Here is a 13,904-nt window from a genome sequence, read left to right on the forward strand (position 1 = left end):
CTAAGGGTTTCATAATAGCAAACATAAAAAACTCAGTGGCAATTTTACAAATCAAACTGTACATCCTAAACAACTTGTAAATGCCCAGTAGAACAGACCCCTATGCCAAATCAGCACAACCCAGTGCGTGTTCACACGTCCTGCAAAGCCACCTGCTGCAGGACCCAAGTGTCCCTGACATGGGAAAAACTTCAACCTGCTTTACTCAGTCAGGGGACTCCCTGCTGTGAGAACACCAGTCAGTTGTGTTAATTCTCCAACACAGCAAGGATTAAAGCAGAGCTTAACAGTTACCACACAACTGTTTGAATACTTTCCAAGCATCCTTTCAGTCTCCATCCCATTACTGCAGCTACTGGACACAAGATGCAACAGTCAAGCATTGGATGTGACACAGAGACAGGAGCCTGGAGGAGTGTCGGCCCCAAGGCACAACAGCCACACTTCCCTTCACCTGAAACCACCTTTGTGGTTTTTATTTCATGTGACAAGAATGGCCCAAGATTTTAACTCTGGCTCTTACAATCATGTGTAGGCCAGAGGACCTGAGAGGACTTCCTGATCATCTAAGCTTTTGGATTTACGGGAGATTAATCTCAGCGTTCCCAGGAATTTATCCACAGCCTCTGAACTTGCTCAGTGAGCTCTCTAGGCACACCCTACAGCACTCAAACTAATTCTTCTGTCCACAGAACCCTCACAGAAGTCATTATATGAGGCAACCTCAGACTCTGAAGCCCCTCAGAGGAACAGCACAAGCCAGCAAATCCCAAATCAAAAGTATGGCATTTTACAAGTGGAGTTCCAGGCCCTATAAACCCAGTAATTACAGAGAGAAACCATAAACCAAAGCACCATGAAGCAAGTCAGGAACTGAGATGCAGGAAGGGCTGTTTTAGGCAATTATAGAATTAGTGGTCACCTCCAGACAAGAATAAAGCCCCACTTGCCACTCCAGTCTTCTCACCAATCATCTGCTCATTAGCTCCAAAGCTCATGGAACTGGAGTTGTTTTTGAAGCTGACAACACACAAGAATATTTTATGTGTCCTTGGTAAAGAGAAGTAGCTAAAATACTCAAAGGTATAATACTCAGAACTTTAAAGCCCCATTATCTCTGGATTCAGTATGCACACTCCCACCATCCATAAAAAAAGAAACAATAGTACTTTATTAAAATACTAAATTTTATTTTTTTCCACATACATTTAGTCTCCCCACCGTTTCCATTTGTCTGACCACCACCATGCCTTATCAAAACATTCCATACATACTTAAAATGAAGCTGAGGGTGGAGTCCCGTCTTTAAAAACTAAACAGGCATTTTGGACAACACATTCTTGGCAAGGTAATCTGGATGACATTTATCAGACACAGGAGGGAAAGCTCTTTCAGCGTTTGTAAAAAGAACAGCCAAATAATGGTTACAGAAATAAGACTGCAGATTTTAATGAACTGTTTAAACTGTTTTCTTTTCTTACAGAGTCTGCCTCCACTGCCAGAGAGCTTGAATGACCTGGAAGTGTACACAAGAAGTTAGAAATTGAAATCCGTTTTTAAAAATTATTCTTAGTTTACTATCTTCACTTATTTGATAAAATACTGACATTGAATTATAACTAAAGTACATTCAGCAAAAATCAAGTTGAAAGCATGACACTGAGTCCTTCTGCTAGAAGACTGCTACTCACACTAGGTCACAACTATAAGAATTCAGTGAAGGTGAGAGGATGGGTGTGGACCAGTGAGGCAAATATTGGCTGAATTTTCTCTACCCTGGCTAATGCCACAGCAGCTCCAGTAACTGAGGCTGACTGCTTTTCAACATTCCTTCAGGAATGTGTCAATTTGTCCATCAGACAAGTTTACTCTGAACCACTGACGGAAGCAGGAAAGAATAAGCAATTCTGTCACTTCAAAAAAATTAACCTGAAGGAATTCTGATAGGAAAATCTAAGACACATTTTCAGCTTAGTCTCTGTTAGTAGTAACTAATTCAGAAACTTGTTTCCTGATACCACCTTTTGGCTTGTGCTCTTTTCAAGAGCTCAGATGACTCTGGGAGAGAATGTAGCAAGAATGCCATAATCTCAATCACAAAACAGCTCTCCCTCCCAGACACCCTCCCCCCAAAAAGGGCTGAACACCAGACTGGCCTAGGTGGCCAAATTCAGCAGTAAGGGAAACCACAGCTCATTTCCTTAGCCAATATGGTGCCAAAAGGAAAATTCTGTGGGTTTAGTAAGCAAGAGATAATTTAGCAACCATATAAAAGCTGGAAAAATGTAATAAAATATTAGCTTTCCCATCTGAGCCAACTAAACCCTTAAAACCATTCCCATATATTTAATCTGAAGTATTGTTTATGGTTTGTAACCCTTTCAAACAGTCCAAAGCTTGTAAAGATTAAGAAGTGAAAAAGAATCCCTAAGTCAGGTTCTAAAAGCTATTGGACTTTATCAAGTTCTGATGAATTCTGTTACCTTCTGGTCCTCCGTCCTGAAGCAATTCTTAACGTAGTTGGCAAATTTGGGCTCCAGCTTAGGAAGGGTAGTACCCTATTTGGAAAAAAAGAAGCTTTAGGGTCTGCACATCATTTAATGCTTTAAATAAATAACCTATGAAGCTGATATCTTTCGCAAAACAGGTGAAATTTAAACTCACATTGCAACTTCCCACATTAATCTGCTTTAAACTATTTTTAAAAGTTTTTCTACCATGCCCAGGTATTTCTCACTGAAGTGGCTACACACTGAATTGCTGGTTCAAGACTCTTTGCTGATGCGGAAGAACATAACAGCATTCACCACTCAAAATCACCTTCCTTGTAGTCAACAGCCCGGTGCTAGTCAAGTAAACTAGAACTAATTCCCTGTTTATGGACTCTTACTACAGCCAACCTGAGACCACCCTTCACAGGCAGGCTGCCAACCTCACCTCTCTGAAGCAAAACATGAACTGACCTCGGACCTACCTTTTCAAACTCACTAATACACTACTTCTATTAATTTAAAGAACTGTTGTAGTAACATTTCCTTGTAATCCCTGGAATTGTCTTTGCACATGCCCAAATGTACAAGGCAGATGCATCTACTGGGAAAATTATACAGCCTGCTATTTTAGGAGACACTGATTTCCTTTCACAAGTCCCAAGAGAAATACTTTCCAATTTCTCAGGTGAAATCAATTGAAATACTCCATTCCAATTAGGACAGCACACTTAGCTGCTACTTAACACACTGCACAAGACAGTAAATTTCTGTTCAATGGAAACAGCAATGTGAAGAATATTTCAAACTGCAATGCTGCAACCAAGCCTGGATTTGAGCACTGATTTACCTCATGCTTTTCTCTTAGCTTCCTGACACCTACTTGATACAAGAGTTCCTCTCTAAATCTAGTAAGGGACTTTTCAAAACCTGTTACTTACTGTCAGCTGTAGCCCTGTGTACACAGAATGGCATTTCCCACTAGAAACACTCTCCAGCACCAGATAATGTATTTTAAAGCTCTTTTTGCCAGTTATCTGCTCTGCATGCTTCCCTCTGCAGGGACATGTCTGCTGTGAGCAGCTCAGTCATCTGTGCTCACACTGCACCACAGCAGCATCCAGGGGTTATAGTGCGACCCCTCAGGATGGGCCCATCCATCATGTCAAGCTCACAGTCCAGGACTGTGTATTCCCATCCTCATCACAGCCTGTCATTGCTCAGCCTGCATCCACCCTGTATTCAAACACTTCTGGTCTCATTTTACACCCCTGGAACAAAGCAGTCTCAAAACACTAATGGTCTAAGCAGGAGATGATCCTAACCCTCTGAGAGACCTTCGTTTGCCATTGCATGGCATTTAAAAGTGTGTAGTCTTGAACTAAAAAACCCCATCAGCAAACCAACAATGCTTCCTAGCACCCTTAGCAGTACTTCTGAGCCAGCCAAGTACAGCCACAGCCAGGCACTCGCTCCCATCTGCTCCCAGCATGGGAGTACTCAGGACACAGCCCTTGCACTGTGCACTTCAACCCTGGTTGAGGAGGAAAAGCATCACCTGCTACACCCAACCAGCCTACAACTGGATTTCCTATTTTATACTTTATAGCAGCTAAGAATACTACTGACATGTGTGACCAAATGCTGGTCAGAGCTGATTAAGAGCCAGAGCAAGTGACTGCCCTGATACCTTCAAAGGGTGAAGCATCCACTGAAGGGAGACTCAAGTCCAGATCACTGTAGAAAGCAAAAACTTTGAGGTCTGTAGCAGTGCATCAGCTCACATCACAAGCACCCATCTCCCTCTTCTGGAAGTTACTGAGCCTTACAAGCATTGGGACACTGCTTCAAGACCACAGCATTCCAAGCATGTGAGGAACTCATTCCACTTTACTTTAGTAAACCTGAAGTGTACACACACTATTTAAATCATCTTTACAACAAATACCACCTAAGGGCTTTTTTTGTCTTTCTCTCTCCTTTGTTTTTTTTTTTTTTTTTTTGTTCTTAAACCTGAACAGAGCCAGTTCTCCAAGAAATGCCCAACTGCTAACCAGCACTACTGGAAAAATACTCAAAGCAAGTGGTTTTGTTTCTCTCGAGTACAGAGGCTTATTTTCCCCCAAATGTGTTTTCATTTCTCTGGGCTTCAACATCAACACACACTGATTAACAGCAGAGCAATCACCAACATCATAACCATTTCTTAAAGCATCCAATTCTTCTCATCTGCAGAAGTGTGAAAGTAAGGCTGAGAAACCTCATTTCCAAAAACTCACCTTATCTACAGATGCTTGCATTTTTGCTTTTATCTCCTCTAATGACAGAGGGACTTTTGGTGTTTTTGGAGTTAGAGTTTTATCCTTCTTGGAATCTGGAGTCTGAAAATTATTCATCTCATTAGTAACTTGCACATAAAGATACAGAGAATGTAAGATAAATTTTATAAAACTAGCTATTACACTAATAGTCCATGTAGTTTTTAGAAGTCACAAAACCTGAATTAATGCATCCCACACATTCCTTAGAAGCACAAGAAAGAACAACTTTTAAGTCTGGAGTTATTATAGTTAGCATAGCTGGTATCTTATGCTTCTGGGCAGGTGCCTCCACAGCTCTTTTAATAGAAATGAAACCAAAAACAGCCAAAATATTTCGTGATTCAGAGTTTAACTCCAGATCTGCAGTCAGATTTTAGGTCATGCTTTGAAAGGCACATCTACTGCAGTACTTCTCAGATGCTGTCCTGTCATGCACCCCATGTTCATTTCTGTATGAACCTTCCAGGCATCATGTCTGAGTACTAGCAATAAGGAGAAGCTGCACATAGCATTAACAAGGAAATTGCCAGTCCTGCAGGGGTCACTTCAGGGCAGCAGCCTCCACTGTTCTCCAGTGGAAACATATTTGGCAGTCATTCTCTTGTACAAGATGCTGCACAAAACGAACAGTTTTAGTGTTTCAAACCAAAGAATTACCAATATTCCCAAGGGACAGTATGCCTGATTTCAGATTTGACTGTTGTAGGTACATACTGATCACTGAAGAGTTGCACAGAGAACATGAAGCAGTGAACAGTATTGTCAATACCTTCAACTTGAATGTTAGCATGCTGTTTGAAGTTACCATCAGCAAGAAAATTAGCTTCCCCACTAGAACAGACCTTTGTTTCACTCAGTTGGTTTCACTCACTTTTGATTTAGATGCTGGTGTGGATGGCTTAGAGTCTTTTCCATTTTGCTTTGCTTTCTGCATATTCTTTCCCGCAACCTCACGAGCAGGCTGAAAAGCAAGCACACAAGCTAATCTGTCAAACTGCAGATAGCATGTTACAGGAACCCAAAGGAAAGCCTCTTGGTGCAGTCACACACAACAGGTTCTGTTATGATACCATACAGCTATGTGGGACTCCCATCATACTTTCCTTAAATAGATCACTTTTCCTCATGTATCAACAGTCTCTGGGGGCAGATACTGCTTAAAGATTAATCCCTGGTGGCAGCGCAGTTCCATGACCTCATTCAGTGTTACCTTTCTTTTGTAACACAACTATTACCTCATCTGGCATTTCACCCAGAAATATTGTCTGGGATGCACACAGAACGTGATACCACACACACATCTAAGACATGGGAGTCTAAAATGCCTACAAAGATCAAGGGACCATTTTGTTCAGTGACCCTAGATGGTATCAGGTGGCAGGAATCTGCAGTTCAGAGCGTCTTCACCATGCCCCTGTGCACTATCACCTACAGAAACTGGCTAGGGACAGAGCAGCACGCAGTGAAGTAAAGCACTAAATCCCTGTTTTTAAACAGTAGGCATGAACATAGAAACTCAGGCCAAAGTGCACGAGTGTGAGTAAAAGAAACGCCTCCCTGCTCCTCCCACACAGCAGCAGGCGGCGCTCGAGGGCCGGCAGAATTTGCTCTGAAGAGCCATCCACACCCACACCAGTCTGACAGCTGCATCCCTGTGCTGGCAAGACCCAGTCTGACTGTTGCAGCCAAGGAAATAAAACCATGGGCTAGATGGATGCACACTCATACACACCCCTTGTTCACACGTTCCAGAGAGCTGTGCTAAAACTCACTCATTTCAGGGACTGCCTGCCTGATTGCTGTCGTATCACATATTAGCCACTTACTTTCTTTATTGGTGCTTTAATTTCTTCCTCATCATCCTCTAAGTCATCCTCATCACTACAATTAGAAAGGAAGTCACTCACCATAACTCAAGATTCACATTAGGAATTGATCTTCCCCCCCCCTCCCAATAAAATGCATGAAGGAAGCAAGCTATCTTTCCAACCTCTTAACACATGGCTAAGTGCTAGGGCAAGCACTACCTTTAAAGCAGTTAAATGCATTCCCTCCTCTTTAGTACAGAAGAAATATATCCTAGGGACTCCCACTACTATTACTACAAGTTAATGACAACAGGAAGTCCAATATGACATAACAGAAGAACATTATAATTTAGATAGCATTGTAGAGACAAATAAGGCAAGGATGCTTTTACTCTAGCCAAGATCCAGGAGTTTTTTCACTTAGCATCCATTTATGTCACACAATTCATGTTCTGAAAGTTAGCTCTGTATTTTAAAACACGTTTTAAAAACAACAATACATACTCATCATCATCATCCTCGTCTTCATCATCATCCTCATCATCTTCTGCTAATTTGGGCTTTTTCTTCAAAAAAGAAAAGTTTGTCAAGTGTTGATTCCATTTTGTGGTAATAAAGAGCAACTGCCATCCAAAACAACTGTGGCCTAAGTACACAAGGCTACTTTCCATCAATTTAGCTAAACACAGGAAGTTACAGCTGCCAAGTCCAAAGCTACTGACAAGGTCACTGCATATGCTCTGAGCATATGAACTTTCCTCTGTAGTACAGCTTTGATCAGCATCTTAACTCTCACAGTACACTGCTGTTTATATCAGAACCTGCAGTTACTGCAGCAGACAAAATTTCCACAAAAGCAGCCATTACATCTACCCCTTCAGGAGAACTTTGGGGACCTACTGTGATTTATTACACTTCTTTAACAGCAAGGTGTTTAACTGCTTCCTCCTAGAGGCAGCACTAATACCGAACTAAAAGAAAATGCTGTGAACAAAGTGACTGCAAGTCCATATACCTGTGGTGTTTTAGCTCCTCCTCCACTTGCTGGTCTCTTTGTTGAAGCATTAACGATTTTTGTATCATCTTCCTCCTCATCTGATTCTGGTTCTTCTTCTAATGCTGATAAAGCAAAGGCAAAGTATAAAAACTTCACCTCATTGAACAATATAAAACATGACTGCTAGTAAGAAACAAAGAGCACCACCCACAACTGAGTAGGTTTGGTGTGGCTGAGGTGCTGAATTGATAGCAGGAAGGATAACCACTGACTAGGAGCTTTTCCAGCTGACTGAAGCAGATAGAACATTTTCTCCATTCCTAAGGACATACATTTGAAAACTAGTATAAAAATCAAAGACAACTCTCCAAATGAGAAGGCTGGTGCTGGGTTAGTTTAGTTAAAAATCAGAACTATTTAATGGGCAGTCTTCTCACACTCAGCTCATAAGCCAAAAGCCTACAGTGGTACACCAACTTCTAAGGGAAGAAATCAGAACTGAAATTGCAAGGCTGACAAATGCCCGTTATCCATACAAACCAAGTGGCAAGCAAAGGCATGCAAGCACTCCTCTCAGCTTTGGCCCTAAAGCCACTTCATGGCACTGAGGATATGCCCTAAAGATTCAGAGGGTCAGTACCAGCAAAAGTACTGCTTGAGGCAGCAGCTACACATCCCAAAGTTCTGCTGGTGCTGCCAGGAAAGCAGTGAGCAGCCATACGTACCTACGAGGTGCTGACCACTGACGTAAACAGGCCCTGAGCCACATTTCAATCTCAACACCACTGGTGGTGTGATCTCAAAGCCGCCCAATGAAACCTGTGGGACAAAGCATTGGTATTCAGATGGATATTCCAGGTGAAGTGTACTCAACAGACACTCCACCCCACTGGAAACAAGCATGAGGCACTGGAGACTGCATGGCTAACACAACTCCAAGGTCCCATTCCACAGAGTATTCTACAAGTGTTAAAGAGTCAACTCGGAGCCACCAACACGGGTTTACTACACTTGCTGCTTATTCCAGTTAAAGCACACCAAGGCCAGACCAATACACATTTGTTTATACTCCACTTGGCAGCAATGTCTACTTGACCATTATCCATCCCACCTGCCCCAGCACTCTGTAGCTCTACTTGCACACTATCATCAACTGAGTCAAACTACATTCCAGACAGCAGAAACGATAATAGTGTGCCCTTAAATCAACAGAGAGTAGCAACCATCTTCAGAGTCACCTAAGAGCTTGGGACCTGCAGAAAAAATTCACTGTTCTCTTCCCAGGTTTAAAGAAAGCAAGGCAACCTAAAGATTCATTTGCTTGCATATGCTTAGACTTGTACATATATAGATGCCATGCATAACTACTGTCACTTAAAAAGCGTGTATTTTTAACAAGTACATTATTTCCAAATTACTCAAGTAACTCTACTAGGCACAAAAAAATGTATTTACTACCAGTGAAACAGACACTTACTGGAATACACTGTTCAGTTTTACTAAAATTCAGTTGACCCAAGCCATTTCCAACTTTTTTCTCACTAGAGACCATATATGCTTATACCATATATATTTTCCCAAGCTTCTGCACTTACTGTAGGCTGCACTGACATTTTCAGAGATGCCAGTACTACTTTTGTAGGGTTGCCTTCATAGTCCAGTGCTTCTGCTTCTACAATGTGTAATTCGTCTTTGGCTCCAGCTCCTAAAGTAACCTGTGAAGTCAAGAACAGGGCACAGTCTGAGCATCTTCCCAAATATTTAAAAATCTTCAAAACTCACAGCAGCTTAGTTGAATGCTGTGATTTATGCATATGCCTTCTGCTGTAATTCACCACAGACTGAGAACTGTTGACCCAAGGCATTTCTAAGCCTCAGTGCCTAGATCCCTTACTCTGAGTAAGAGTCTGCCACTTTCTCTCTAAAGAGTCAAAACTCATAGCTGCAAGGACAAGTGAATCACGGACAGTGGTTAGGCCTGAAATTCCAGTTCACTGAGCCTTGGGCCTCTCAGACATCTCAATGCAGATATGCAAAAGATGTGAAAACCAAGAATCCTTTGTACTACAACTATTCCAAACAACAGTGCACAAGGCTCTGTGTTTCCTTTCCTAAACCCCATACAAAGAAAGCCTTCCAACCCCCAAAGATGATGTGGGTGTGAACACTTCAGGCAGAGGCAGGCAGACAGGTTTACATTCTCCAACAGCTAAACTTTAATGAGGATGTAATGGTCCAGACTTGGATGTACAGACTGAAGGCTGGCAAACAGAACACTGGATTAGCTACTTCTGGTAAATGATGTTATTAGCAATTTGAACGGGTGAAATTGCAGCTCTAATTTCACCTCTCAAATGTGTTAACAATACTGAATTGTTTAGTTAGTGAGACAAAAATTTTAGAACATGACCTGTCATTTGCCCCAGTTCAACACTACAGCACTTACTTTTCATTTATTTATTTCCAGTGTTTTCTCTCCTCACCTTGCCGTACCTCATGCCCAAGTCCAGCACCATGTTTGTATCTTAACAGGCATTGTCTTTACTCCTCTGGGCTTTTGTCAGGAGCACAGATCAGCCCCCAAATGTTTACTGCCTTTACACCTTACCTCTAAGTCCTTCCTCTACTCAACAAGGTGTTTTTTGGTATATTTTCCTATGAAAAGAGGTTATTGAGGTAAGACTTTATTTCCCCCACAGGCCTAACAACTAAGCACTGGTGTGGATTGACCTGCTTCATCCCTCACACTATACAACATAAGAAGAAATGCTACAGGCACACTCAAATAAATAAATGAATAGAAAAGAATTTTGAGTAAAACAGTACAATTTAAGTATTACTGACTTTATCTGCGTAACATTCAGATACAAGAAGTCTGCATATGGACTTACCCTATATATTATTGTTACATTCTTCGAGCAAAAGGATTTGCAATTAAGAACAAATTACTCATTATCAAGTCCAGGCTATGCTTTTCATAATACAAAAGCATGGAAAGCACATGACTCATATAATTAACAAGAAAGTGTTTTAAGAAACACCATGAAGTGTCTGGAGATCATTATGCAAGTGACCTCCAGGAAGCAATTCCACTGTAGGAATTAGTCCACAAACTTCTTGCTTCCAGGTATCAAAGCATCTCCTTGCATTTAAATAAACACAGTAATAACCAATAGCAATTCTACAACTCTTCAACTTCTTGTCTTATAAGACAGGGTATATTACTGTTCTGCTACCCAAAAAACCATCGTTAGTCCAGCAAAAAAGCACTGAAATATGTGTCTGACTTGTGTGGCACCAGAAAGCTCCAAGGACACAACCAGGAACTCTCCAGGAGTCTGCTAGATTAATTATCTGAATGAAAAATGGGGTTTCCCAGATACATCCTTGGAGAGGACAAACCAAGGACAATAAAACAAACCTCCTTCCTTCCAATTTGGATTTACTTATTATCTGCTTCTGGAAAAGAAAAAGGACTGGAGCTATATTTGGAAACATATTGAAATGGTTTTCAAAATCAAGTTCCTTGTAGTCTGTAAGAGTGTGCTTATGTGTGACTCCTACAAATCTATTCTTCCCCCTCTGCCCCTGTAGCATCTACACTATTTGCATTAGGGATGCCTGAGTCTATAGTCTGGCATTTAATTCCATTTACTATATATTTATTAAATCCACTGTAAATTGATGTCTGATTTTTTCCAGCCTTGCATTTACTTGCTGTCAACATTGAAACATGAACAGAGAAACTTTTTCAATATAGAAAATACCTGAAATTACAGAATATGCTCCACTACCAATAAGAGATGGTTATTTTTAACAGATTTATGTAACAATTATCTCTAGAATTATGACTGGAGAAAAAAATGACAAGTTAAAAAACTCACGTCTTGCATCACAGCCCACCACACTTAAAATGTAAAGTGTAAAAACCAAATACTACTTGCCGTTCTCAGAGACAACTGATGTTCATTTTCTTCATCATCTACTTTAAACTGAAACTCCTTATCTGCTTTAAGCTCACAGCCTGTAAGAAGACAATTTCATTGTAAGCGTGCTGTTTTATTTAAGGCGCAAGTATTTGCTAAGCAGTTATTTGGCAGCTCGCTGCTCCCAGGCCTCGTACGTGCAGCGAACTAGCGGCACCCCGGGCACCCACGGAGCCGACACGTGGGCAGAGGAAAGCCCCAGGCGAGCGCGCGGCCTGCTGCCGACCACGCAGCTCCCGCGCGGCCCGTTCAAGCCCATCCCTGCCCAGCGTTCCCCGCGCTGCCCGCGCCGACGGTTCCTCCGCAGCCGCCCGCCGTGGGCGGCTGGGCCCTCCCGGGGCGATGGGCAGCAAGGGGCGCGTGGCCGCGCGGTGCTCCACGTGCTCCGCCTCGGCCGCGCTGCCACGTGCTCCGCGGGCGCTCCCGGCGCGCCGCGTCCTTAGGAACGGCCGGAGGCGCCGGGAACAAAGCGCGGAACAAAGCGGGACGGGCCCCGCCACGTGCGGGCCTCGCGCCATTTGGGGCCCACGCGGGAAAGGCCCCTGCGCGCCCCCGGCGCCGGCAGAGCCCCCTCCCCTTCCCCCGCACGCGGAGCGGCGGCGCTCGGCCGGCACAGGCCGCGGCCCCGCACGGCGGTCGGCCCCGGGGCCTGCGGGGGCGACGGGACCAGCGGGCCCCGGATGAGCGCGACCGCGGCAAGCGTTACCGAAGAGAAAAGTCTGCGGACGCAGGGGACCCATGCTCTCCATGTCCATGGCGCTGTCTTCCATCGCGGGGCTGTGGCGCTACTGACCGAAGATGCTGTGCTGCGGACGGACGCGCACTAAAGGAAGTCCCGCGCCCGCCCACTCGCTGATATAGCTTCACGTTCTCGCGAGAGCGGCGCGCCGGGCCCGCCCCTCGGCCCAGCTCCTGCGCACGCGCACGCGCGGACGGTGGTCGCGCGCGGGGCTGGGCGGGCCGCCAGAGGGCGCCGCCATGGAGCCGGGACCGTGTGAGGGGTCCGGGCCGCCGCCATGGAGCCGGGGCCGTGTGAGGGGTCCGGGCCGCCGCCATGGAGCCGGGGCCGTGTGAGGGGTCCGGGCCGCCGCCATGGAGCCGGAGCCGTGTGAGGGGTCCGGGCCGCCGCCATGGAGCCGGGACCGTGTGAGGGGTCCGGGCCGCCGCCATGGAACCGGGGCCGTGTGAGGGGTTCCGGGCCGCCGCCATGGAGCCGGGGCCGTGTGAGGGGTCCGGACCACCGCCGTGGGGCCGGGCATCGCAGGCTTCCCCTGCACGGCCGCGCCACACGTGAGGACAGCGGTGAGGGGCGCGGCCTGGCACAGGGCCTGCAGCCCCAGCAGCCCCAGCAGCCAGAGCGGCTCCGATGGCCCGAGAGCCCTGCTGCAGTGGAACGTGCTCTCCTCTCTCTGTGCCGGGAGCTGATTGCTGCTGCCAGCTTTGACTAAAATAATAAATTAAGGAAAGCAGCCCGTTTCCTGTGCATTACCTGTTAGGATGAGCTCCCATCCCGAGCTACTGCTTCCTTTGCCACTGGCGCTGAAGGCCAGGTGTGTGATGGGAGCAAACCACTTTTTAATGTGAATTAGAGCACGGGGAAATGTGTTGCAGCAAAGTTAAAAGTCACAGGGTTATTTTATCCTTAGAGCTACCAGCCCTGGAAAGACTTGTTTGCCTCAGCAGTAGGAGCCCATCTCTGGCCCAGGGCTGGGCTCACCATCCACACATTCCAGGCCATCGTGTCCAGGGGCTGTTCTGCACAAGTCAGGTCCCTTGTGTGCTGGTCTCACACTTACCTGAACACTTACTCCTCAAAAATAAAAGTATACAGGCTCTTGGTGCTCTTACGTCTTCACTGATTTGAAATGCGTAACTTGTGTTACTTTCACATTCATAAAGGAACAACATTAAATGATGCTGCTGAAAATGACATCAACTGAAGAATAATTGACACAGTGGGAAAATTAAACTTATCCTGTCAAAGTGTCCTCTTCCTCACTCTCCCACAAAGCTGGCCCCTTTTCAAACAGCAAATGCAGTTCCGCAGGATACACGTGCAGCTTAGTTGTGAGTGTAAAGTCTCCTATTCAGAAAATACAATTCACTTTTTCAAATCTGAGATCAGCTGAGCTATGGTTTCACCAGGATATGATCCCCTGCAATCCTATTAACATTAAGGCAGGTTGTCCACTGAGGTGTTTCAGGTGGATTGCCACAGGCTGACTAAAATTCAATAACAGTTAAATTGTGTATGAAAACAAAGTACAGAAATACCAGAGCACAGCTTAGAATATGAGCGAGGA

At 44.6% G+C, this 13,904-nt stretch overlaps 1 protein-coding gene across 1 annotated transcript; it reads right to left on the bottom strand.

Moving 5' to 3' along the window:
• Nucleotides 1-1,169: 1,169 nt before the first annotated feature.
• Nucleotides 1,170-12,535, bottom strand: NPM1 (nucleophosmin 1). The gene is made up of 11 exons (XM_086851451.1): nt 12,308-12,535; nt 11,560-11,639; nt 9,211-9,330; nt 8,341-8,434; nt 7,634-7,737; nt 7,123-7,184; nt 6,637-6,691; nt 5,682-5,771; nt 4,769-4,870; nt 2,484-2,558; nt 1,170-1,516 (listed from the first exon to the last, which is right to left on the bottom strand). The coding sequence occupies exons 1-11, from the start codon at nt 12,369-12,371 to the stop codon at nt 1,478-1,480; spliced, it is 885 nt and encodes a 294-aa protein (XP_086707577.1). The 5' UTR covers nt 12,372-12,535; the 3' UTR covers nt 1,170-1,477.
• Between the last annotated feature and the right edge of the window lie 1,369 nt (nt 12,536-13,904).

Source organism: Cyanistes caeruleus, chromosome 15 (genome assembly GCF_971803275.1).
Source record: "Cyanistes caeruleus chromosome 15, bCyaCae1.hap1.1, whole genome shotgun sequence".
Lineage (NCBI taxonomy): Eukaryota > Metazoa > Chordata > Aves > Passeriformes > Paridae > Cyanistes > Cyanistes caeruleus.

Excerpts from the sequence above, each read along its gene's own strand:
- NPM1 (XM_086851451.1), bottom strand. The coding sequence starts at position 12,371 with ATGGAAGACAGCGCCATGGACATGGAGAGCATGGGTCCCCTGCGTCCG. Across the intron at positions 6,692-7,122 it reads GACGAGGATGATGATGATGA|TGATGAGGATGACTTAGAGG; the intron begins GTATGTATTGTT and ends TTCTAATTGTAG. Across the intron at positions 2,559-4,768 it reads TGCAAGCATCTGTAGATAAG|GGTACTACCCTTCCTAAGCT; the intron begins GTGAGTTTTTGG and ends TTTTCCAAATAG.